The sequence below is a fragment of the Punica granatum genome, chromosome 5, assembly GCF_007655135.1.
Source record: "Punica granatum isolate Tunisia-2019 chromosome 5, ASM765513v2, whole genome shotgun sequence".
NCBI lineage: Eukaryota > Viridiplantae > Streptophyta > Magnoliopsida > Myrtales > Lythraceae > Punica > Punica granatum.
Genome location: NC_045131.1, coordinates 31055471 through 31079298, shown reverse-complemented (window position 1 = coordinate 31079298; position 23828 = coordinate 31055471). Strand labels below are relative to the sequence as shown.

Here is a 23828-nt window from a genome sequence, read left to right as displayed (position 1 = left end):
CTGAAACCGTTGGTTCCTTATCAAATTTTTGAAAATCCTCAAATTGTGGTAAAAGGACTCTTTGGTGCTCGATTTTAATAACCTTTTAAGGATGAGTAAACCAAAGAGGCAATCAGATTACTTATTAACGAATAGGCAATTTGAATGTGTTTGGATTTAAAATTGAGTTGAATTAAGTTTTGATTTTAATTGATTTGTAATGATTGTATTATTAAATTATGAGAAAAAGTATGAAAAAGTAATGAATAGTTGAGATAAAGTAATAATTAAGTAATGATTGTGTTACTGAATTATGAGAAAAAGTAATGATTAAATAATAATTGTGTTGTTGAATTGAAGATAAGTGAAGTGGAGTTAAAAAATATTCAAAATCCAAACACGCCCGCGCCTCTGTCTCGTTGCCTTTGGCCCTTCGCTCAGCTACGTCTCCCCCTCTCTCCCCTTGATTCTCTCTCGGTCGAAGACGATGAAAGAGGAAGCAACTTTTCTTCTCTGGTAGAGGCCCAATCTCATCACAGTAATTTCTTCTTCTTGATCTAGCCTGCGTTGCTGCCTAGCAGTAGAATCATTGCAAGTTCATTTTCGGGACGATCTCTTATCGGGCTATTTTCCTCATGTTTGACCGGTGCTCTTTTTTGTGAGACGTTGTTGCTGCTTTTCGATGGAATTCATGTCCTGTTCTTCCGATCAGTGTTTGTTGGCTAGAAATATCGTGTCTTTCTTCAGTTTGATGGTTGTATTTCCATAGTACTGATTGTGTTTGATTGACCACTTCGGTGGACTCTGTTGGTGGAGTGTACCAACTCCAATCTCTTCGCCTCCTCCACGCCCGAGCTTCTGTCTGCCCTAGCTCAACCAGATTCAATTTAGGTTGGGTCTTGAGTCAATTGACCTCAGCCACATCCTTGATCCCTTTGACCCCGTTCTTGATCCAATGTGAGTCCTGGGGATAGAGGGACTTGAACCCTCACGGTTTTTAAAGTTGTATAGTATTGTGGTAGTCGAAACAATCGATTCCCCGCCTTAGATGATGTCCTCGAAGGGTGAGCCGCTGCCAAAAACCTTCTTTATGCGGTTACTTTATTTGGTGAGCCGCTGCCAGCAAACTTCTTTGTCTTGAATTGGTGCTGATTCCATAAATTTTTAATAGTATCGGACAAGAGCAAAGCGATGTGGGATTAAGGTCTCAATCTCATTTCTTCATCATTCTGCAGATTTTCTTTTAGAATTCTGTTATTAGGTTTCCGATTTGGATCCCTCTTGAAGTTTCTCTCTCTTGCTTGCGATGTATTGTATCTATTTCTAGAAAATTGATTTTCAAATTCATCCTGCAGTTTTTGTTTTGCATTGCATAATCAACTGTCTCCACTTGGTGTTGGGATCCTTCCGGGTCAGGTTGGTTAAGTCCGTAATGAAGGATATAGGGCAGGATCTGGTTAGATGTATCACGGAGAAGGAAGTAAAAGAAGCTTCTGATCTCATGAACAAGTTACTTCAGAGAAATAAGAAATTTATTGAAAAGAAGCTTGATGAAATCAAGAGAAATGGAACTATTTGGACCCGAAGCAGTGGTTGGCAAATATAAAGAATATGTAAAGGACGAGGAAGAAGATTACTTTTGGTGGTTAGATCTTCCACATGTACTGGTAAGCATGTGGACATTCACTGTCTTCTCTACTATGATTGAAACTGCTAACCCAATCTTTGAAAGCAAAGAAAAAATGAACATGAACACTCTGTGTTGTGCAACGATAATACACTCTATGCATTTGAATTGACTGCCGATTTTCCATATCGTAGTTTGATGTAGTTTATAGCACTCTTATGAGCACCTTGGTGGCATCTGCTATTTACACAATTTTATCATCTATAGAAACATGTGGTAGAATCATGTTAATTGTTCTGGATTTTCGGTAGATTAGCGAGTTCTGCAGTACATATCCTACATATCTTCAAAATTAGCCAGGCTCACCTGTGCCTTTGGTTTCAATTTGTAAACTGGAAAATCCAGTGCATTGAAAAGATAGTTTCTCTTTCATTTTACTGTGCATTGATACATGATGCAAGATGGGGAGCAAAGGGTCAGGTTCTATACTTTGGAAATGGCTGCAGATTTTGAGCTGGAACCATAGCCATGTCATGTCGTTGCTTTCAGAGATCCAGGTGACTACAAAAACCTTTGTTACATAATTCAGGCTCATACGGAGATGCTGGGAAATGACCATGCTTCTATAGTTGCTCGCCCTCCAAAGGTAAAAGTATTTATCTTTCCCATCATATATCTGAGAGAAGGATATGGATAATGGAGGAGAGTGAAAAACCAATAATTATGGTATTGTTTTTTAATTCATTATCTTGGAAGACCATTTATATGTGAATGCTGGTGAAGCAAGGTGTCTCTCCATACAGCGTATTCCATCTTGGAGTTTAATAGAGAAAAAATTAAGCCAAATGTGTCAGTCAAAGCTGGTGATTGTTGTACCTCTATCTCAGGGCATCAGTTGAAATTTTCTTTTGTGTGCATGTTGAGAACTCAGGTATTTGTTTCCTTTTTGGCGCCGTAATAATATGACTAAGGATTGTCCCTTTTAGGATGGTTTTTGAGAAGCCAAAGCAAATGGGTTTGGTGTAACCATTATTAGTTAGGGGGAACTTCAGCTTATTGTGGACCAAACACTGAAGGAGGTGGAAGAACAAATGACAGAAATTGGAAGCAATAAATGCCATGATGCGATGATCATGAGGGATCGTTCCGTGGATATAAGCGCCTTGATGAAATGTATATGAAATAAGAAAACTGTTACATTTCCCATTATCATGATTTCTTATCGTTTTGACTCTTATTCACAATATTTATGTGCATTCATTAAGAGTATATAATATTAGTGTCATTGATCTAATTATATTCATTTGTATATTGTCATATATGTTAATTATTTATTACTATATCCTAAATGTCGCATGCTTTCTTCACAAATAAATTTAAGATGTTGACTTTTCGTTGAAATTAAAGAGGGAGATATTATTACATTTCTTGACACACAAATTGATGAGTCTCATTTCTATCTCCTTTTCAATTAAAAATTCAAATTACCGCAAGCATCCGCGCATCACGTGAGATTGAGGATTAGTTTTACATTAAATAAGCATAAGTTTTAGTAATAGAAATTTATGCTCTATAATATTTTAAAGAGATGTTGCATGTAACTTTTACATCAATAATAATGTAGTAATGGAGAAATTTGTATATATTACTATTTCAATAATTTTTTTCTTTGTTATTATGAAAAATACAAAACATTAATAATTTTTTCAATAGAAAATTTACTTATGAGAGGTTGATAATTAATCTATAAAATTTGTCCCATCAAAAATCTCCAAACTTGTGCACGTTTAGAGTTCGAGAGGATCTTTACATTCTATTAATAATGAAGGTAAATGACCAAAAAAAGAAAAAAAAATTACAAACTGTTATTGGCCCAAATTCCCATCCATGAAAATAATTAATTAACCAACGTGAATTGGTTCAAGTGGTTTGCGCTTGTTGTCCTTAAACAAGATCTTGAGCTTGAGTCTTGTGAATGGATAAAATTTACAATAAGAGAGTTTTATCCTTTATGGGTGGACTACGCTCGAACTAAATAATTAGCGTCCATTGACATTCCAAATTAAATACCAGGTGCACATTGAAAATAACTATAATTAATTTTGAGGAATCAAAATTCGGAGGCCTCTTTAGCTGGTATTGTCTTGAAATTGTCTCTAAATTCCCTCTAACTTTGATATTTCCAATGATATTGTGCATGAATCACATGTCCCATTTTATTAAGTCGATCTTCCTCTACGTGGTTTCTTGTACACATAATTAATTAATTAATTAAGACATTGAATGTGAGAATTTAATTTAGCTGGTATTGTCTTGAAATTTTCTCCAAATTCCCTCTGAATTTGATATTTCCAATGATATCGTGCATGAATTACATGTCCCATTTAATTAAGTCGATCTTCCTCTACGTGGGTTTCTCGTACACATAATTAATTAATTAATTAAGACATTGAATGTGAGAATTTAATATTTTGTTTGGTTTGTTAGTGTGATTTTAAAATTACACTTTAATTTAATTCTACTCGCAATAAAAGAAAATAACTCATACAAAGTCAAATGGTGGCCCCATACATAATCATTTATACAACTCTTTTTCAAAATCAAAATGTAATTTTAAAATGTTACTTACAAATCAAACGCAGCATAATTAAGTATGCACTGTACTGGACTTGTTTGCATAACTATCTACCTGCCAGCTACATATATTTTTCGAGAAGGGAAAGGAATAACCTAATTTTTTAGGGGAAATCGAAGAAAAGCTGGGAGTGGGATCAATAATTTTGGGTAGCCATCATTTGGCAAGTCAAAGATTATGATAAATACCACCGTGCCATTGACAATTTTTTTTCCCTTTTGTTTCTTTTTTATGGGGAGGTTTTTTCTTTTTCTCGTTTGATAGTGACGTGCTATCTTGAATTCTCTCCCAAGGACCACTAATAAAGAAATTTGTGGGTAATTAAAGAGAAAATAAGAATTAATAATTCAAAAAATTAGGATTGATTGGGTAATGACTCTATGAGTGAAAAGCTTACGTGGTACAAAACCTTTTACAAACGTAACACTTTGACATGAAACCTTTTTTCTTGTAACAATTGAGTACAAAACGTTTTAAAATGTTTTAATCAATTACATTCTGTCAATTGTTCATTAACACCGTTAGCTCTTGTTGATGTGGCATCTGATTTGTTATAAGGACATCCAATGTGGCTAGAACAACACAACAAAAATTATTTTTAAAGATTTTAATAAAATAAAATACAAAATAAAAAAAATGAAATTAAAAGGAAAAAATCTCTCTTTATCCATTCTCCTCTCCCCTACCCTCTCTCCCCTCTCCTCTGCCTACTGGAGCCTCTCAACTCTCAGCTCTCGTCGGATTGCCTCACCAAAGCCTCCGTCAGAGCCTGCCTCTCCGCTCCCCAGACCCAAGACCCCTCTCTACCTTTTTCTTCTCACTCTTCCGTCCGTATTTTTCTTATTTTAAATTATAATTTTTTTTGTTTATTCCTTATCCTCATTAATGCATGCCATCCACAACAGTTTAGGGAACTATATATGTTCTACATATTATGTAAAGATCTTATAGTATAATCGTTAATTTTGTGTTCTAATAAATTTTTCCAAATATTTGTAGTGACATATATAGCCACAAGATATAATTTCAATATTATTCCAAATCGCCATATTAATATTTTTTTCAAGTATTTGTAATTCAATTATAATTTCAATGTTATTATTATCCATTATACTTCTTATTGAGGTATATTTTCATAACCTTAATTATGTGTATAAATTTATTAAATTACGAAATATAATGCGATTATAATCAGTAAAATTAGTGAAGGTTTTACACTAGTTGAAGGAGACATACTATATATATAAATATATAAATTAGGAGATTAATACTTTCATATGTTCCGGGCAATAATAGTTAAGACAGGAGATTTATCTACCATTTCAAATTTATTTGATTATGCCAATTTGTACTCAATATTATAGGGAAGGGGGAATTCATAATGATTTATGTGCTTCGTCACTTATGATTTAGTGAAAAGATCGGGTTGATCGGTTCAGATTGGTTTGGTTTTACCCGATCGTACAGCCCCACAAGTTGCCAAATGAACAAACTCGACTGTGAACATAATATTTTTTTTTTCATTTTTTTAATGAAAGGTTAATGAAACTTAAACGTGCTTTAAATTTTAATATGTTTTGGTTTTAGCTATATTTAGTAATTAAGAAAGTACAGTTAGGACTTTGTTTAAAGGTTAACCCTCAACAAAAATAAGAAATAATAAATTTTGATCTATATCTTTTAGCATATATTATTAAATGTAATTTGTTACTCCGCGGCAGGTTTAGTTGCCTAGTTAGAAATAAAATACCTTGTTGAAATAAAAATTCCAGAAAGTCAAGGGAATATTTTATTTAGGGAGTTCTCTCTTTTTCCCTTTTCCCCCCCCTGAAAACATGCAGATTCACGACATATTGGGTTAGTTGATGATTTATATTACTCCTTTTTATTGGAAGTTGTCAATCGTTTATATGTTACTCCTTAACGTTGACTCTAAATGAATTTTTTTCTTTTCCTTTTCAAAAACAAGAAAAATAAATGGAATTTTTGTTGTTGGTAGCATATATATATATATAAGAACATATCTTAGTTGGAGACATTAAATATAACAACTCATACAAAATAAAATAATGGAATATACTATAATGTAATTCCATGAAAAACTCCGAAATACTAGAAGAACAATAATCCCCTCATGTACGTGACAATTTGAGCTCTAAGCAAAACCAAAAGAAATACGAAAAGAGGATAGAAAAGATGGCATACCTTTGTAACATCGCACTTTATCAGATTAGTCCTGCGTGTCATATGGTTGGGGCTGATCCAAATTCCAGACTCCACCCTAGTAAATTATTTATGTAGCAATGATGCATATAATCCTATATATTGATGGTTACAAAGCAAATGTTGACGATGTTCTCCAAGATATGTACTTGCTAACAGAGCGAGTTTCAGGTTACGACTATTATGTGTCTCGTTCAACACCAGATAATGCATACGTGTATAGTCATGGAGCTTGCAACGGAGTGCTTCAAAAAATATACACTTGTCATACTTGCGCTACCGTTTCTTTCACCAGAAACTAATGAATATTTACCAATATAGAAAAGGGACCCAACCAACGTGGGTTGATTCAAGCGGTTCGATCCTTATTCTCCGCTTAAGTAAAGTCTTGGATTTGAGTCTTTGTGAATGCAGAAAATTCATGTTAAGAGAGATTTACCCTTTAGTAGGCCGATTGACTCGATTGGATTAGTATGAGTTCAATTGCATTTTTAAATACTAGGGTTCACACCGAAAAAAAAATACTCAGATAATAAGGTGAAAGATCGTTGGTTTTGGTATGAGAATTATCCATTTAAAGGATGATTCAAGTAAATGGCAACAAAAGCATATTAACATTGAAGGTTCTTGGACCTAGGTGAAGACTATTAATAACGAAATAAAAGGTACGAAAAGTTTCACCGTTAAAGATTAAACCACCGGGTCCTTAGAGCCGTTTGGATTCAGAGTTAAAGTTACTTTGATTTTGATTTTGATTGTGGAAAATGACAAATGAGATGTGATTATAAATTTGACTTGGGAAACATATGTTTTTGTTGTGTAGTGTGTTGAGTTAAAGTTAAAGTTAAAAATTTTTGAATTGGGAAATGTGTATTTTTATTGTATAGTGTGTTGAGTTAAAGTTAAAGTTAAAATCAATTGTTTTTGAATCCAAACGGGGCTTTAGATTTTAGGTAAGAAACTTGTGTCATTAAATTAAGTACCCTTCACTCATATATATATCATGTGTGTGTTTGTGTATCTACCCTATAAGGTGAGTTTTGTAGTCTTCCTTCACATCCAAGTTGTAATTTACTTAGCTTTCCTACTTGAGAGTGAATAACATGCACCCCTTTCTTTTAGAAATGCATAAAATCTGACCAGATGCTCCCAGTTAACAGTTAACTTCCATTCTATTTCATTAAATAAGGTGCATGAACCTCTCTTATAAACGGAAAAAGAAAAAAAGTCAACTTCCGTCACTTAATTGTGAATGCTTAGCACTTGAGCAAATTTTACTCATGAAGAGATATAGTAGAGAAGAGCAAAATCAAGATGAAACAATTGGTTGGGATCAAGTTCTCTAACTTGAGAATTGCTAACAATATATGTTCAAGCAAAAGACACGATATGGAATGCACGCGATGTTTAAATCACTTTGTATGTTGTGAGGATCACTAAGATGGTGGGTCCTTACTATACAAATGGTAATAAAAGAAGCTATATATATCGAGAAAGCAAGTGCAGGAAATTCAGTTTTCGTTTTCATGAATTTAATACAAACTCACTATTGCCACAGAGCTAGTCTAAGGCTCATCTATAGCTTATATGTTTGTAGCAATTTCATAGCTTTCAACTGAACGATAGTGTCTCATACTTCACTAGTACATATATAAAATCACACCTTGCGCGAACGAAAAAAGAAAATCACGATAAATTAAACTTAGTCCATTCCCAACTTCCTGGTCGTCCAAAACCGGATCTTAATTATATTTGAGGGGGTCAATCAAATTTCAAAGGACTCTATTTTCTGGTCTTGATTTTGACTCCAAATTATGCCCTTTGACTTAGATTATTTAAATGAATTATTCCAATGATGTGCAAGAATCACATGCCCCATTTTAAGTCTTCATCTACGCGGTCTCTTATATACACCTAATTATTTGGATGAGAATTTATTTGACCAATGTGTATGAACTCGTTTTAAGCATTATTATCTACCTGCCATGATCTACGTATATATATATATATATACACACACATATACATAAAATATTCTAGAAGGGAAAAACAAAAAAAAATTGGCCTTAGGACAAGGGACCACCTGTATTTCACATCTCCTACTACCCAAGCATTACGGAGGAGTGTGCTGAGTCGATTTGGCATCTAGAAGCCCGTGAGGAATTGGAAATCTAAAATGCAATGGGTTTGTTTGATGAAAGGCAGGAAACTTGACTCGATAGTTCTGCATTTTTGTGGTCCTGCTACATATATCAGGTTTGGAGGGGACGGAATGCTCGTGTTTTTCGACAAAAGTGAAGCTCTATTTCTTCCATCTTACAGCAAATAACATGAATTATAAAACATAGATTGTGATCCATTCCTAATGTACAGGTTAAGCTTAGTTCTTTGTTAGCTGGTAGTAATTTTGATGTACATAATCTTCATAGGTTTTGTTTAATGTTCTTGGGATGACTGTAAGTTGTACTATTTTTTGATTAATGAAACACATCACTTATCTAAGGGGGCAAAAAAAAAAAAAAGTAAAAGACGTACGGGGCCATTAGCTAATTATCAATTGGAAGATTAAGGTTGCTGGTGATAGTTCAATGTATTTCTCATTTCAATGGCCGGTGCTTTTGACTAATATTTTTTCCCTTTTCTTGGTGGTTTCGTTCTTTAGTTTTTCTTTTATTGTTTGATTCTGATGTGTTGTCTTGGATTAATTAACAAATTCTTAGCGGAAAGAGAGAGAATAATAATAGGATTAGGTAATGTTTCTATCAAAGGTCCCGCTTCTGTGTATTTGAATGAAAGGAGCCTGTTTTCCTGTATAGTCAGAGAAGGGGCGCAGCATAATCAGGTCGAGTTGAGCCAGAGTACTAAGCTTCTCGTGGTCGGCTCGACTGTAGATGTTTTAGCTCGAGCTCGGTGCCAAATTTGGTGACTCAGTCGAGCCTCAATATTAAGGCTTGAGCTTAGCCACTGTGATATTCGAGCTAATATTGACTCTCAATATTTGCCCAGCAAGGGGCCTCCACTGCCCCCTCTATCTCCTATTGGAGTATCTTCATTTTTATGTCTTTTTTTCTTGTTAATTTTCTCTATTTTTTAATTTTCTAATTTTTTAAGTTTAAAAATTTTTTAGTGAAAAAGTTAGTCTTAATCACTTTCGTTTTTGGCTATTTTCAGGAGAGAGCAACGTATAGATTTTTTTAAAAATTAACCCGACCAAAACATAATTAAATATTACTATTGAGATATTAGCCATCATCAGATTTTTATGAAGTAGTCTCATCCCTATAGGCGATAGATCCAAAGATGTCTCATCTTTTGCTCGTCTCGAAAATTTTTTGTGAGTGAAACCAAGAACGTCCTTACTTTATTTACTAAAACTAATTTCGTCTGCAAATCAGCATGACTCTTGCTACATGGTTGCTCATCTGCACAAATTAACTAGGAATTATTCTTTGCTTGTTGAGTTGCAGTCATGGGGAAACGATTCTATTTACATCCTGTCATGAGTATAGTTAAACAAATCACTGCAAACAGATGTTTATAGGAATTTTGTAAATTCCATAATTATTATAATAATCATGGGAAAAGAAGCAACTTGTCAGTTAAGTACTCCAATAAATGCATTAATTACTCTCCCACAGCTATCCGCGAGGATGGCTGCCCTCCGCTTCTTGGCGTCACCATGCTCACATCACTAACTGCGTGTCCGTACTGAAAGAGCTGTTTATATATATTTAATTAATTAGCTCGCATTAATTAAATATATATATATATATATATATCCTCTAATTAATTTTCTCTAAAATTATGGACAGCCCTTCGCACGTAACGCGGGGCATTGCATATATCAACAATTATATTAGACATAAATACTGACAGACGTACATGAAATGGAACATAAAATCTATTGAAAATAGCAACATTTGCACTTGATTAATTTGATAGGTCCCGCAGACAGCTTCTACGGTCCTTTCCATGCAGATCTGGTTTGGTGGACCTCAAACCGTGCAGGAAAGTACAATAAGGAGTTTTGGATTGATATGATTTTCAAATCAAATATCTACTCTACCCAACTTAATTCAAATTCAACAATCTAATAATCACTATTTTATCATTTTATTTCATTTAATAATAATTTCTCACTCATACTTTTTTCTAAACATTTTTATAATCAATTTTTAATAATAAATTCCACATCTATTTTCACATCTATCAAATTCAACACTATAATAATCACTATTTTATCTTTTTTTTCTATTTAATAATAATTTCTCACTCATATTTTTTCCTAAGCATTTATATAGTCAAATTTTAATAATAAATTGTATATTTACTTTCACATCTATTATTTATACATACAATATATATTCACCCATTAATAATAGTTGATATGTGGGACCCAAAATAATATTATGAGTATACCATACCCCACTGAGGGAAAGTCTTTCCCACCTAAGGCCGGAACATTTTAACTGCAAAACACTTTCGGGCTAAGATTTTCCACCCATTTGTGGAGGAATTTCCTTGGAAAGTTGGAATTTTTCCACAGCTCAAACGGCCCCTAAGTAATACGTCATCTGATGGATAAGCAATAATCGACAGATATAATAAATAAAGGATAAACAACTTCCTTCAGCATTAATAAATTAATAATCTGTTCAAAGTCTTTGGCCTCGATAGATTCTCTTACACATGCGACTAGATCTAATACGCGTCTGGGGGGCCTCGTTGGTATGTCCAATCCAAATGCATACAACATTATTGGCTTCCCTAGAGCCCTCACCATATAACATACATATAATTCATTCGTCTTTTCTTTATTTTTGGATAATATTGGTCCTATTGGCTTAGATGTGATAAAGAGTTCAAATACGTGCACCATTAATTTAAAATCTTAAGTAGCTTAACCCCCATAAATGTATATACACCAATATGTATTATAATTTGTGGGTACACATATAACTTATTAAGTTATGCATGTACATGTATACATTATCACTGAAAATGTTCAGTTTGACTACAAGTCTTTTATATATAAACCAGTATATCACATAATAATTAATATCACCATTTGCTTGATTATCATAGATAAATCTGAAAGAGTTAAATGGGAATTGGAGATACCCATGATATGTATGTGTGTAATACAACTTATCTATGTGTATATATTCAATCAATGCCTTACAAGTTCCTATAAAGCATCCAACAAAAGAAGGGAAGAAAAAACCAGCTAGGAGATTCTTAGGAATTTTCGTTTCCGATAAAATAATACAATAATAAATGGTGCATGCATAGTCCAAATTTAATTACTAACTAGTGGACTTATCTGCACGTGGTTGTATTAAGTATGATGTTATATATAAACATGAACAGCTCGATTTCAATAGAAGAAAAGGGGCTTTCTCGGGTAGCACAACATAAGACTTTCTACACAGAGAGAGAGAGAGAGAGAGAGAGAGAGAGAGAGAGAGAGAGAGAGGTTACATTCTTTTCACGAACTAAGCAAAGATGGTGAGGACTCCCTTTAGTAAACAAAATGAGGATAAGAAAAAAGGAGAGATCAAGAAAGGACCTTGGAGTGCTGAAGAAGATCAGAAACTCATTACTTATATCCGAAGATACGGTATCTGGAACTGGACTCAGATGCCCAAATTTGCTGGTACTATCACTGTCACTCTTAAACTTTTTTCAATCAACTAATCATCTACCATAGCACAGGAATTACTTTTGTATACTCGATGGCTTGCAGGTTTGGCTCGATCAGGAAAAAGTTGCAGGCTTCGGTGGATGAATTACTTGAGGCCCAACATCAAGCATGGCAACTTCACCAAACAAGAGGAGGAAACCATTAGCAAATGGCAGCAACTGTTGGGCAATAGGTAAAACTCATTAACCCGTCATATTATACACCATTACCATACCTATTGCTATGTATGTTCTTCATTGGTTTATTGATGCACAAGACATCATAAGGAACCTAGGTATATATATGAGTGCCATGTTTTGCCTCTATATAGATACATCAAACTGGCTATTTGTGTTTAATTTTGTTGCAGATGGTCTGCGATAGCTGGGAAACTTCCAGGAAGAACGGATAACGAGATAAAGAACTACTGGAACACTCGCTTGAAGAAATGCGTGAGACCAGAAAAGTCGACACAGGGCCCCGCCCCCCTTACTGATAATCGCACCAGTTCGCAGTTAGCTGCTCCTCTTCCAACAGCCATTGAGTCGGTTAAGAGTGATTATCCCATTATCTTTGAGAGCCTTTCAGAAGAGACATCTATGTCATCATCAGGTTCAAGGACAAGTACTTGGAAAGCATTCGAACTTCAAGAGACATCCATCAATTCTTTGGCCATTAACGATTGGGTCAACAAAGAAGCCAGCTGGGATGCAGAAATTGCAGGTAAAAGCACTTTACTAGAAGTAGCAAACAAAGAACTGGATTTAGATTACTGGGAGGAGATGATTCTGCCTCCACAGGAAGAGGCATCCCTGGAAGAGGACTTCGATTCCATGTTTATGGTCTCTTCTGGGCTCCTTCCACCTGCTGCTGATTGCTCTTACCCTGAGTTCTCAACTGATGGACATCTAGTTTATGATAATCTATGGGAAAACTAAGATGGGGTACTATGCTTTTTGGTAAATCGCTCGATTTTGTAAGTTAGTTGTCTATCGGCTTGTTCATCAGTTAGTCTTATTTGATTGTCTGCATGAACTTACGGTTATTTCTTGCTAGCTAGCCAGCTAGCTAGGGTTTCAATGCCATCCTGTTCAGTGCAGTATATATATTAAAGCGACGCTTTCTTGTAGTGTATACTAATTCATTAAGACTTCAAAACCGTTGCTGTTTAGGGCTGTCATGTCTCGTGGCCTCATCTTTTTACCTTCTCATATTATATTTATTAAATGTACCTGATTGAGGTTTTAGAGCATTAATTTTGCTTAGCTGAGTTGGTTGGAGCTGTGCTTATCAACCAAAAAGCCTTGATCAATTCCCCAAAGTTTCAATGAGGTTTTTTTTTTTCTTTTTCTTTTTTTGTCTTTTTCCAAATCCTTATTAATCCTCGTGAGATCATGATCAACTAGATGGCCAAATGTACTAAAAGAGCAAAATATAAAATATTGCATTTCACATAGTTCTTTTTTCTAAGATATTAATTATCATGTGATCCCTTAGATTGCCATATGTACTACAAGGAGCACAAAATATTAAATACTTGCATTGCACCTGATTTTCCGGTTCTAATGCAATCATCAGGAAGGTCATTCAAGTTTTGATTTAATGAGTCATAAGAGCCAAATTAATCATTGAAAAATTGATAGAAGTGCGAAAGATAAATTTGCGAAATCTTAATCGTCATAAAGATCACCTAAATGAGCAATGTACTAAAAGGAGCAAAATATTAAGTACTTACATTCCACATGATTCTCAAGTGCTAATTTAATCATCAGAAAAGCAATTTAAATTTTATTTACATCAAATTTTGCATAGCGTCACTTTTTTTATTCTATTAATAAAAATTTTCAAATTTCTCAATCAACCAATTACTGTTCTATGTTAATCACATTTTATCTTAATCTTGTTCCTTTCTTAAAAGGGAATTTTAAATAAGAAAGTATCTAAAAGAAAATATATAGAATTTATTACAATAGGTGATTGTAACATTAATTTTTTTAGTCATATATCTTGAAATTATATAATGAGTTACTAAATAAAACTGATTAATATAGTGATATTATTCTAATAATGTTATCCATGAATAATATAATATCTCCTAATAAAAAAAATTATAACACGTTATTTTGTTTTTTTGTCACATAATAAGTTTATTATTTTACATAATTTCCTTCATTTCTTATAATCATTTATAATTTATAGTATGATTATATTGCAAATGTAAAACATAGTATCATCATATATATTATGTGTGTATTTTTTAAATATTTAATTTTGCATTTACTATGTACTATACAATTAAATAATGTAAAATTAACTACAGTAAGTATATTAGGAAAAATTGGCTTTTGTTATTCTCGCGCTGCGAGCTTTAGCTAGTAAGATTCTTCTCCTTTCCAAATTATGATTTATAATATTTTTAATTGATGTTTTGTAAATTATACTTATGAATTATATTTTTCGAGAAACAAAAAGAATAAATTCATGAAATTATTTCTTTTAATTTTTTACCATTTATAATTAATTAATTACTTTAATAAGTCTACGTACGCATTGGGAATGTAAAGAGACAAACGACGATGAGCTAAGGGTTACCCATCCAGCCTATTTGGAGGCTTTTCCTTAAATGAATGGAGAAATCTCCTTAAAGTAATTTAAATTAATATATACTATGTACAAACCCGCGTGTTGCACTGAATATAAGGAAATTAATAAAATTTCATATACTCGATACTTTATTGGGGCCAACTGCCAAGAGTAAGGAAATATTAACGCAGACAGGGGTGTAGTAGAAAAGCAGAAATAATTTACAGTAGTTACAGTTAAGCTAGAAGGACATAGAGAGAGATGGAGAAGATTTACATGATATTTCTTTACGGAAGAAAATAATATTCAACAAAAAATTCAATCACTTGAGTGCCACTATTCTGCCTATGTAGTTGCCTTGTCTAAATAGACAAATGGAGAGAATGAGAGGCAACATATGGCCACCTATGGTATCAGCTTGAGATGTGAGGTTAGCCGAAGAGAATTCGGGAGAGGAAAGAAACATTTCCCGACGTTTTTATTTTTTTAAAAGCAAGAGGTATATGCTAAATTACGTTTGCATTTAGATATAATCTTTGGAAATTTTAAAAGAAGTGAACCTTCTAAGCACATTAGCAAGCCCTTGAAATCGCATGACAGAGCCACTTGAACATATGAGAACCCCACATAATGTTCAAAGAGAAAACCTCAGGGCCTACCAAAAGAAAAAAAAAAAGAGAGAGAAAAAAGGGAAATAGAAAAGCCTACCGGAAAAACCTCAGGGAAAATTAAATGGGAAGCATCTCTCAAGGCAGCAATGAACAAACAAAAATACAGAGATTTAAAGCATGACCGAAGGAATGCAGTGAGCAAGGGGTGGAATTAAACCTTGGATGGAAGCCATTGTCTTTCTTTCCTGTCAAATGAAAGCAAAAATTATTGGAAATTTAGAAAATTTCAATCTTGTATAACAAAGAAACTTTCAATACTGTAAATCAAATCACAGCATAATATACCCTACTAATCGTGACCAACCTGTCCCTATGCACAAAAAACATTGGAACTGGACAACAGATCAAGTTCCCCAAAGTGAGGTAGTGAGGTGATTTATGGATACGGAGAGGTAAATGAGGAGGTGGAGAGAGTGACCGAATTAAGCAGAGAAGAAGATTGAGTGAGAGAGGGTGCGAGACTAGAGAGAGGCTTACCTATAAGATGCTGACTGAAGGGGGAGTGAAAGGGGTGAATTGGAAAGAAAGGCAGCATGCTTTTGGGGAAAGGTGGAAATCAAAATTATATTGAATAATTTTCATCAACCTTTGACCATTCAGTGCATGCGTTCTCTCCTCGATCTGTACTCTTTTTATTTTTATTTTTGTGAAATGCGGGCCTAAGCTTCAGTTGAATATAAAAGCAACTCAAACATTACAATAACGAGGCATGCTGACCCCAACGACATCGCCGAACAAGAGGAAGTGAAGCTCAGGAGGGCATAAGCAGCTTATGGACTCCAAGCGGAAAAGAGAGAGCATGATTTGCAAGGGAGTCCCCGCAAGAATTTCCTTCATGAAGCACGTGTTGAATCACTACCAACCAATGCCGATGAACAATGGATACGGCATCACGAATCGAGGCACCATTGTGCCCAGCTGGATTCTCAGGGAAGCGCAAGGGTCGAACTACCACTTCAGAATCGACCTCAATGATAAGTCTTCTAAATCCGAGTTCCGAAGCAAGTTTTCCGCCGGTAAGGAGGTTGTTATCCAAACATTGTGTACGAACCCTCCTAACCAGGATCCATTAGCATCCCGTAAGAGCCCACCTGCAGCTCCCCTTCCCAGATTGTCCTTCGCTGCTCCATCCGTGTCAAGCTTGACCCACCCATAATCAGGTTTGATCCAGCCAACAGACTTCCAAACCTTGGTCCTCGTCATTAAAGTATCGCTAGAGAGGGAGCATGCTTGTGCAAAGGACTTCGCTACTTTGTCTACCACTGCTGCACCATCCAACCCGACAGCCTCGTAGAGTGCGGGTCAAATATTGATTTGTTACGCCATTGCCAAGCTAGCCAACAACCCACTCCGGATATAGTAGCCCAGTCAATATCAACTGAACCCTTTGAACCGAGAGATAGGTTCTTCACTAACCATTGCTCCCTATAATCTGCGAAGAAAGAGGTCCTGAGGCTGTATGGTAGCAGCCTCCTCCGAACATCATCAGTATAGGGGTAGTCACGGAGAACATGTAACACCGTTTCAACTGCTGAGTTGCATATAGGGCACAAGCCCGATCCTCCTAGACCTCGAGCGAGCCGCGCTTCATTGGCGAGCAACTTCCCGTGATCCACGATCCATAAGAAATTGCGCACCCTCTGAGGTCCACGCCATGCTCAGATAATCTTCCAAATAGCTCGGATCTCCTCCTGTTTATCACTAGTGAGAAGCTCGTATGTGGAACGCGCCGAAAATACGCCATTATCGGTCACTGATCGGGGACCTCTCCAGCGTAGGAGGTAGCGTGGCAACAATGGATAACACAGCACCGTGGGGCAGCAGATCAGCAAAAGCGTCCCATCTCCATTCCCGACCTGCCTCTGCAGCATCACATACCTGACGATCCCGCCTCTTGGCCAGGGCCTGCAGTGTCATGTGATAGATGAGAGCACCATAACGAGGAAGCCATTGGTCCCTCCAGAAGTGCGTGGAACTTCCCGACTCAATAGATCAGCCTAGACCGCATGAAATTTGCGGCCATACATCGCACGACGCATTCCAAAGCCACGAAGCTTTCTGGTTACTTTCGAACCTTGGCACTCTCAACGTAGACTCGTCATACTAGCAACGTAGCACCCTGGCCCATAGCGCGTCCTGATCCATGATTAATCCCCAGCAAATTTTTGCGAGAAAAGCATCGTTGAACTCATTTAGCCTGCGGATTCCAAGCCATCCACGCAAAAGCTGTTGTGTGATGGCATTCCAATTACTTAGATGAATCTTACGTTGCTCCATCGAATTAACCCACACGAAATCCCTACAGAGACGCTCGATCTCACTCAGAATGCTAAGAAGGATTCGTGTGGACTGCATTGTAAACGAAGGGATGGAAGTGAGTACCGATTTAACAAGCGTTACTCTCCCTGCCATGGATAATGTGGAAGCCAACCACCCCGAAAGCCTTGCTTTCACCCGATCTACAATTCTGTAATGAGTTTGCCTTGTAACTCTCCCATGAATCAGTGGCACTCCTAAGTACTTCCCGAGGTCATCTGTAACCGTGAAAGAACAGCAACTATATATTTGATGTCGCAGCGACTCATTCTCGTTCTTGGAAAAGAACATCATAGTTTTTTCCGCACTAATGCGTTGTCCTGAGGCACCGCAAAACAACTGTAGAGCCTCCATGATTCTCTGTATTTGTTCCAACGAAGCTTCTGCGAAAAGCAATAAGTCATCTGCGAACATTATATAGACACTGCTGGACCATTAGTGCCAATTCGAATTGGGCGCCACCTCTCTCCTCGGACCATATCGGTGATAATATGACCCAATCGTTCAATGCATAACAAAAATATGTACGGAGACAGAGGACACCCTTGACGGATACCCCTGCCCATGGAGAAAGTCTCTGATGCCTCACCATTCGACAGTATCTGTAAAGTTGGCGTAGTGATGCACCCCATTATGGCTATACGGAGAACATCTGGGACACCATCAACACGTAGAGTGTCATCGATGAAATCCCATGTAAAGCTATCATAAGCCTTCTCTAGATCGACCTTAATTGCCATGAATCCCTTCTTCCGTCTCAGAGAGCGCATAATATGGATAATCTCCTGAGCAACTATAATATTGTCTCGACTTTGACTTCCTGGGACGAAACTTGCTTGATGACCCGTGGTGACCTCTTCCCACTTATAATATCTCGCACGAGTTCAACATGGAAGAGTAGAGGTCATTATGAGAGCAACTGAGAAGTTTTCTTACCACAAAGTAAGAATTTCTGATATTTCATCAAGAGTTGAGAGTTTTCAACTACAGCCCTCATGATGCCACTCTTCTGCTTATATATATATTATATATATATTGATTGATTTAGGACGAATCACTTACTTTTTTTTAATTTAAAAATTGTTAGAAAGTTACTATTTTAAATAAGAACATCACGGAGTATTATTTTGAAAAGCATCAATTCATTCAAAAATTAAAACATTAAACCACTAATTTGATGACCTTATACTACTATAGAAAAGCAATAGTCCATGAGTTCGCGGATTCAATTTCCCTCTTGCCCGCGTATCCCTTGGTGAGCTCTCCCAAATTGTGTGCTTGTGCATGGAGTTATCTAGATTTATGGACTTATGGACTAATGGATCGGTAGAGAATACAAATTCTTGTTATAATAAAATAAAACTAAAGTAAAACTAAAATGACGAGGTTAAAATGATGTGTACATAGGATTCTGCATGCAATGGTTCTATCACTACATGCAGGGTCAGCTTCCGCCTTTGAATTTGGAGGGGCTTAATTCTTTTTCCCTATATATACTAGTCGTGGAGTTGTGCGCTATACGAGATAGAACGTGATTCACATTTCCTTTTTATCAAAACTATTTCAAATCATAATTTACAAACAGTAAAAATATATTATTTAGATTTATATGATAGATGTTAATTGATTTAACTAACGAAGTAAAAAGGTATATCAAGGATCGCGCCTCCAACCGTATATTATCAAAAGAAATATAGATATGTTTATTTAATATTATTATTGGTTTTATAGGTATTTATTTTATCTTAAATAAAAAATCAAGATTTTTAATTATTATTTAGATAGAAAAACCTTCCCAAAAAGTTTTAAAAATATCTTGTTATTTCTACATTTATCAAAAATATCAGATCAATTTTAAGCATCAGAAAATTTGGTACAAAATATCACCGAATAAAAATTTGGTACAAAAGGTCGTGTAACCATAACTATATATATATATTATAATAAAAAATACATATTAACATATTTATATTGCGTATAAAAATAAAATGTATTAATATATTTTTTAATATCAATATTTATGTCTTTAAATATTAACCTTTCTACTTAAATAATAAATTCAAGATTATTAAATATTATATAGATAAAAGATCTTCTAAAAAAAAGTTTCAAAATATTAAATCATATCTTTTATATGTATCATTCAAAAATTAACAGAGTACCTAGAAAAAATTCAAAAAAAAAACTAAGAAAATTGAGAAAAGTTATAAGGTATCTATATTTGTATCTATACTATCTTTATAATAAAAGTTTGGAGCTCCTCAAATTACTTCTCCACATTTCAGTTTCAGAAATACCCTAATTTTTATTTTAGAATTCCAATATTTCCCCTACCACAATCACAAGAGACCATTATGCCAACAAACCTCTGCCTGTCCCGTTTCCTTTTGTGCCGTCTCCCACTTGAAAAGATTCCCTGCTGTTACCTTACATTCCGTCGCGATATATATATGTGACTTCTCCTCTTTGATTTGTGCCTTTCCCACACTCTCTTATTTCTTGTTTAACTGTCCGAGCGCTCTCTTCAGTTACTCTCCTAGAGACAGATCGCTGCTAGCGATTCCACCGTCTAGAATCTGACAAATTGTCAAGGTAGTTTATACCGATATCAGTATTCCTGCCTCCCCTTTCCTTCTTTTCTCAACCTGTAATTTAGGTTGGTTCTCAAATTGCCTATCCCAGCGCTGCTGATTCGATTCAATTCATCTTTTATTCTCCAATTTACTGTTAATTTGAATTGAATTGGGTATGACTTGATGGGGGTATATTCTTCCTTACATGTTAGATGCAAAATGAAATGGATGACACTCGCATATTTAGTAACTATGTGAATTGCATATGTTCCTTTTCTATTACTATAAACATATATAATTCTTGTTGTATACATCTCTTCCAAGACACAGTATCTTTGGAAAAAAAAAAGAAAAAAAGAAATTCAATATATGTATCGAAGTTTATACATATACATATACATATACATATATATATATATATATCACGCTGATGTTTGAATATTTTCATGTTGCAAAATCAGCAATCCAACAATGCCATGAAGTGATAACAAAGTGGATTTGTCAGGCAATCCTCAAGGTCGAACATTAAAGAGCTTCACCCCTCGAAAATGGCTCAGGTTAAAACGAATGGATTTTCCTGTTGCTCAAAAGTCAGTTAAAAAAAATGCATGAATTAAGGGGCATTGGTTATGAAGTTTCATTGTCCGGTGATCAAAGTGTCCCACTATCTCAGTATTTATCGCTGTCGTTCTGTTGTACTCAAATGGTATTAACGAGATAAACGTTTGGACTTTCAGGGATTATGTTTGTTGGATGGTAGGAGTCTTGGGAATTAATTGGATATATGCTTGATGGGATCCTTCTGAAGCCTGCAGATTTGTGCTTGATGGAGTTCCTGATGTTATTTAATTGTTGAGATGATCTACTATGATATTTACTTTGTCGTTGCAATATAGATAGACATCAGTATTACAACACGATTTTCCATGGCTTTTTTAGTAACTTGTAATCGAAAGTAAGGGGCAGATTATAACATAAATGGTTCTAAAGAGATTCTTTTAGATTAAATTAACTAAACATGGCCTGTAGAATTGTTGCTTGCTTCATGATAACCAATACGTTACTCAGTATGACCAATTACAGTATACTCGTCCAAACGAATGCTTTTCACAAATGAGTGTCCCTGTGAGACAACTTTTGAACTTCGGCTTCATGAATTGCCGCTAATTTGTATGACTCTAAAAGTCATGTTCAATGAAGCTCCATGTGTCGCGTAGAAATCGTTTAACTTTTATGAAAACTTAATGGATTTATGCCCATTTGGCGCTGTTTTTGGTTTTTAGTAGGAGAAAGAAGACCCCTTAATTGCAAAACTGATCTTACTACTTTTATTAGGAATGTAAAGAAACGCTTAGGACATATAGCAAAATTCCTCTGCAATGAGGGACTATGATCAAAGTCCCTCCTGCTATTCCTGGAGGCCTGCTTAACTTAAACAAAAATGCCACTAGATAAGTGTCAAACTCTTTTACGTGAACTATGCAAGTTGATTTGCTTCTAAATCTGAAAAACTCTCAGGGATGGAATAGTTTGTGTGAGAAGCAAAAAGCAAAAGAAAAACTCTGAACAGCCAGATTGCAAGTTTTAATATCGTTCACAATGCAACTCTTGAATATGATGAGAAGGTCAAGTTCTACACTGAATCTATCAATTTGTTCTTCACTTTAAAGCGTCTCATTTCGGAATGAAGGACTGCAGCAAGAAAGACTATTGGGTGCTGGCCCTCAGTGATTCAGATTGAGGGTGGTATTGGCGGATCTTGAGCAACCTACAAAATGAATTCAAGGTATGAATATGGCAGGGGAATTCATTTGTATGGTTTGTTTCTGTAATTCTTCAGGCTGTTTCATTGTTATCTCGTGTTGAAATTATTTTTTTGGGTGTGTACCCTGGTATCCAGAAGCCCAATGGATTCTAACTAATTCAGTCGGGAGATCAAATAATAAAGGTTATTTACTCTCCCAACAAGTGCGCTTCCTGAGTTCAAACTTGTGTTCTCCTCCTTACAGGGGTGAGCTACTTACCACTCAACCAACACTTTTGTTAGTGCGTTGAAGTTATTTTATTACTACATAGTTATTCTTATTCTCGTAATTAACATATAAAGACCCACACTGTTGTGCTGGGCCATCGTATCCACTATCTATCAAACCCTTCTATACGTACTAGAACTTGCCAGTAGAAGAACCACCAGCCTAATGCCACTGATGTTACCACTTTTTCTCTTATTACATGGCAGGTACATTATGGAGCTAACCTGCAAATTGGAAAGTCTAAAATAAGATTTCCAAAATCAACCTCAATTGGAACCACATGGTTTAGGGTTATATTTTTGGGATTCTGGTATCGTAGGGCTTCAAGTGCTAGAGCTTGTGTCCTGATGTGCTTCTTGTCATTTGGTTAGGTATGTTGTCAATCTCTTATGAATTGTTTTGCGCTGAGAGCCTGAGATAGAACTTGTAACAACTTGGACCAAAGTACATATAATTTTCGCGGATGCATGTTATATTTTCATAGACACAAGCCATTGAACTTTGTGATTCTGAGCAAGAACATATCCCCTTTTCCTCAAATTTATTATTGATTATATTGAATGATATTTTGTAAATTAATAGAAGAAGGTGAGGCTCCATTTTATTTAAGTGACTCGGTCTAATTCTTTTTATTTATTTATTTTTACTTCCCTGCCTCCCAAGGTTCGTGATGCTAAAATTTGGTCATTCTCCATTTCACCTTCTTCTTTTTCCTTATCTTTTTTTCTTTTATTTTTTCAAAGTTCCATATACATTATAATGGTTGCTCTAATCCATTTAGGTGGCTCTTTATTTCAGTTTGTTCTTTTTTTTTCTTTTAAATTTTTCCTTATAAATTCCCTTTATGGTTCAAAGGGGTAGTCCGATTTTACTTAGGTCATTGATTCCCCCTTATGATTAAGAGGATTTTCTTCTTTCTTTTTTCATACTTATGATTAAGAGGCGTGATTAATTGATGATATAAAAGGCTTCATACTGTGTTAACAGGAGAAAATAAAGGCTCTAATTCATGAACAAAGTTTCAAAAAACAAATTCAATGAAGTAATCTAAATCCCTTTGGCAAATAACAACTTTCAATTGTCATGTTTGAAGGTAGACACACCAATAAAATTCATTTTACCTAGAGTATTATCATCGATATTTGTATGTTTTTATGGTGATGGTGGTGACAATTTGACATTAGACAATTTAGATTCTACGGGACAATGTTCACCGAAAAAGAAATTCCATGATACCTTACCATGCTTGTAAGAAGTATAGTTATGTAATATATAGTCATTATATATTACAAAATAGAGCTGATAGTCGCGCCATATAAAAAAAATCAAGCTACATGTTTATCGTGCTTCTTGACAATAGAAAGACCTCCAAATGTGTATCATCACAAGTTTGAACTCAAGAAATGCAATTGTTGGAAGGGAGAATAAAATTTAATACTCGATCTCTCAGAATTGCGAGAACAATATTTCCCACTATTTTGTATGATTGAAAAAAAAAATAAAAG

General features: G+C 35.2%; 1 protein-coding gene across 1 annotated transcript; it reads left to right on the top strand.

The window, feature by feature from the left end:
* The first annotated feature begins 11893 nt into the window (after positions 1-11893).
* On the top strand, positions 11894-13287 carry LOC116208854 (transcription factor MYB8-like). Its single transcript, XM_031542418.1, has 3 exons — positions 11894-12120; positions 12211-12340; positions 12518-13287. The coding sequence occupies exons 1-3, from the start codon at positions 11970-11972 to the stop codon at positions 13083-13085; spliced, it is 849 nt and encodes a 282-aa protein (XP_031398278.1). The 5' UTR covers positions 11894-11969; the 3' UTR covers positions 13086-13287.
* The last annotated feature ends 10541 nt before the right edge of the window (positions 13288-23828 follow it).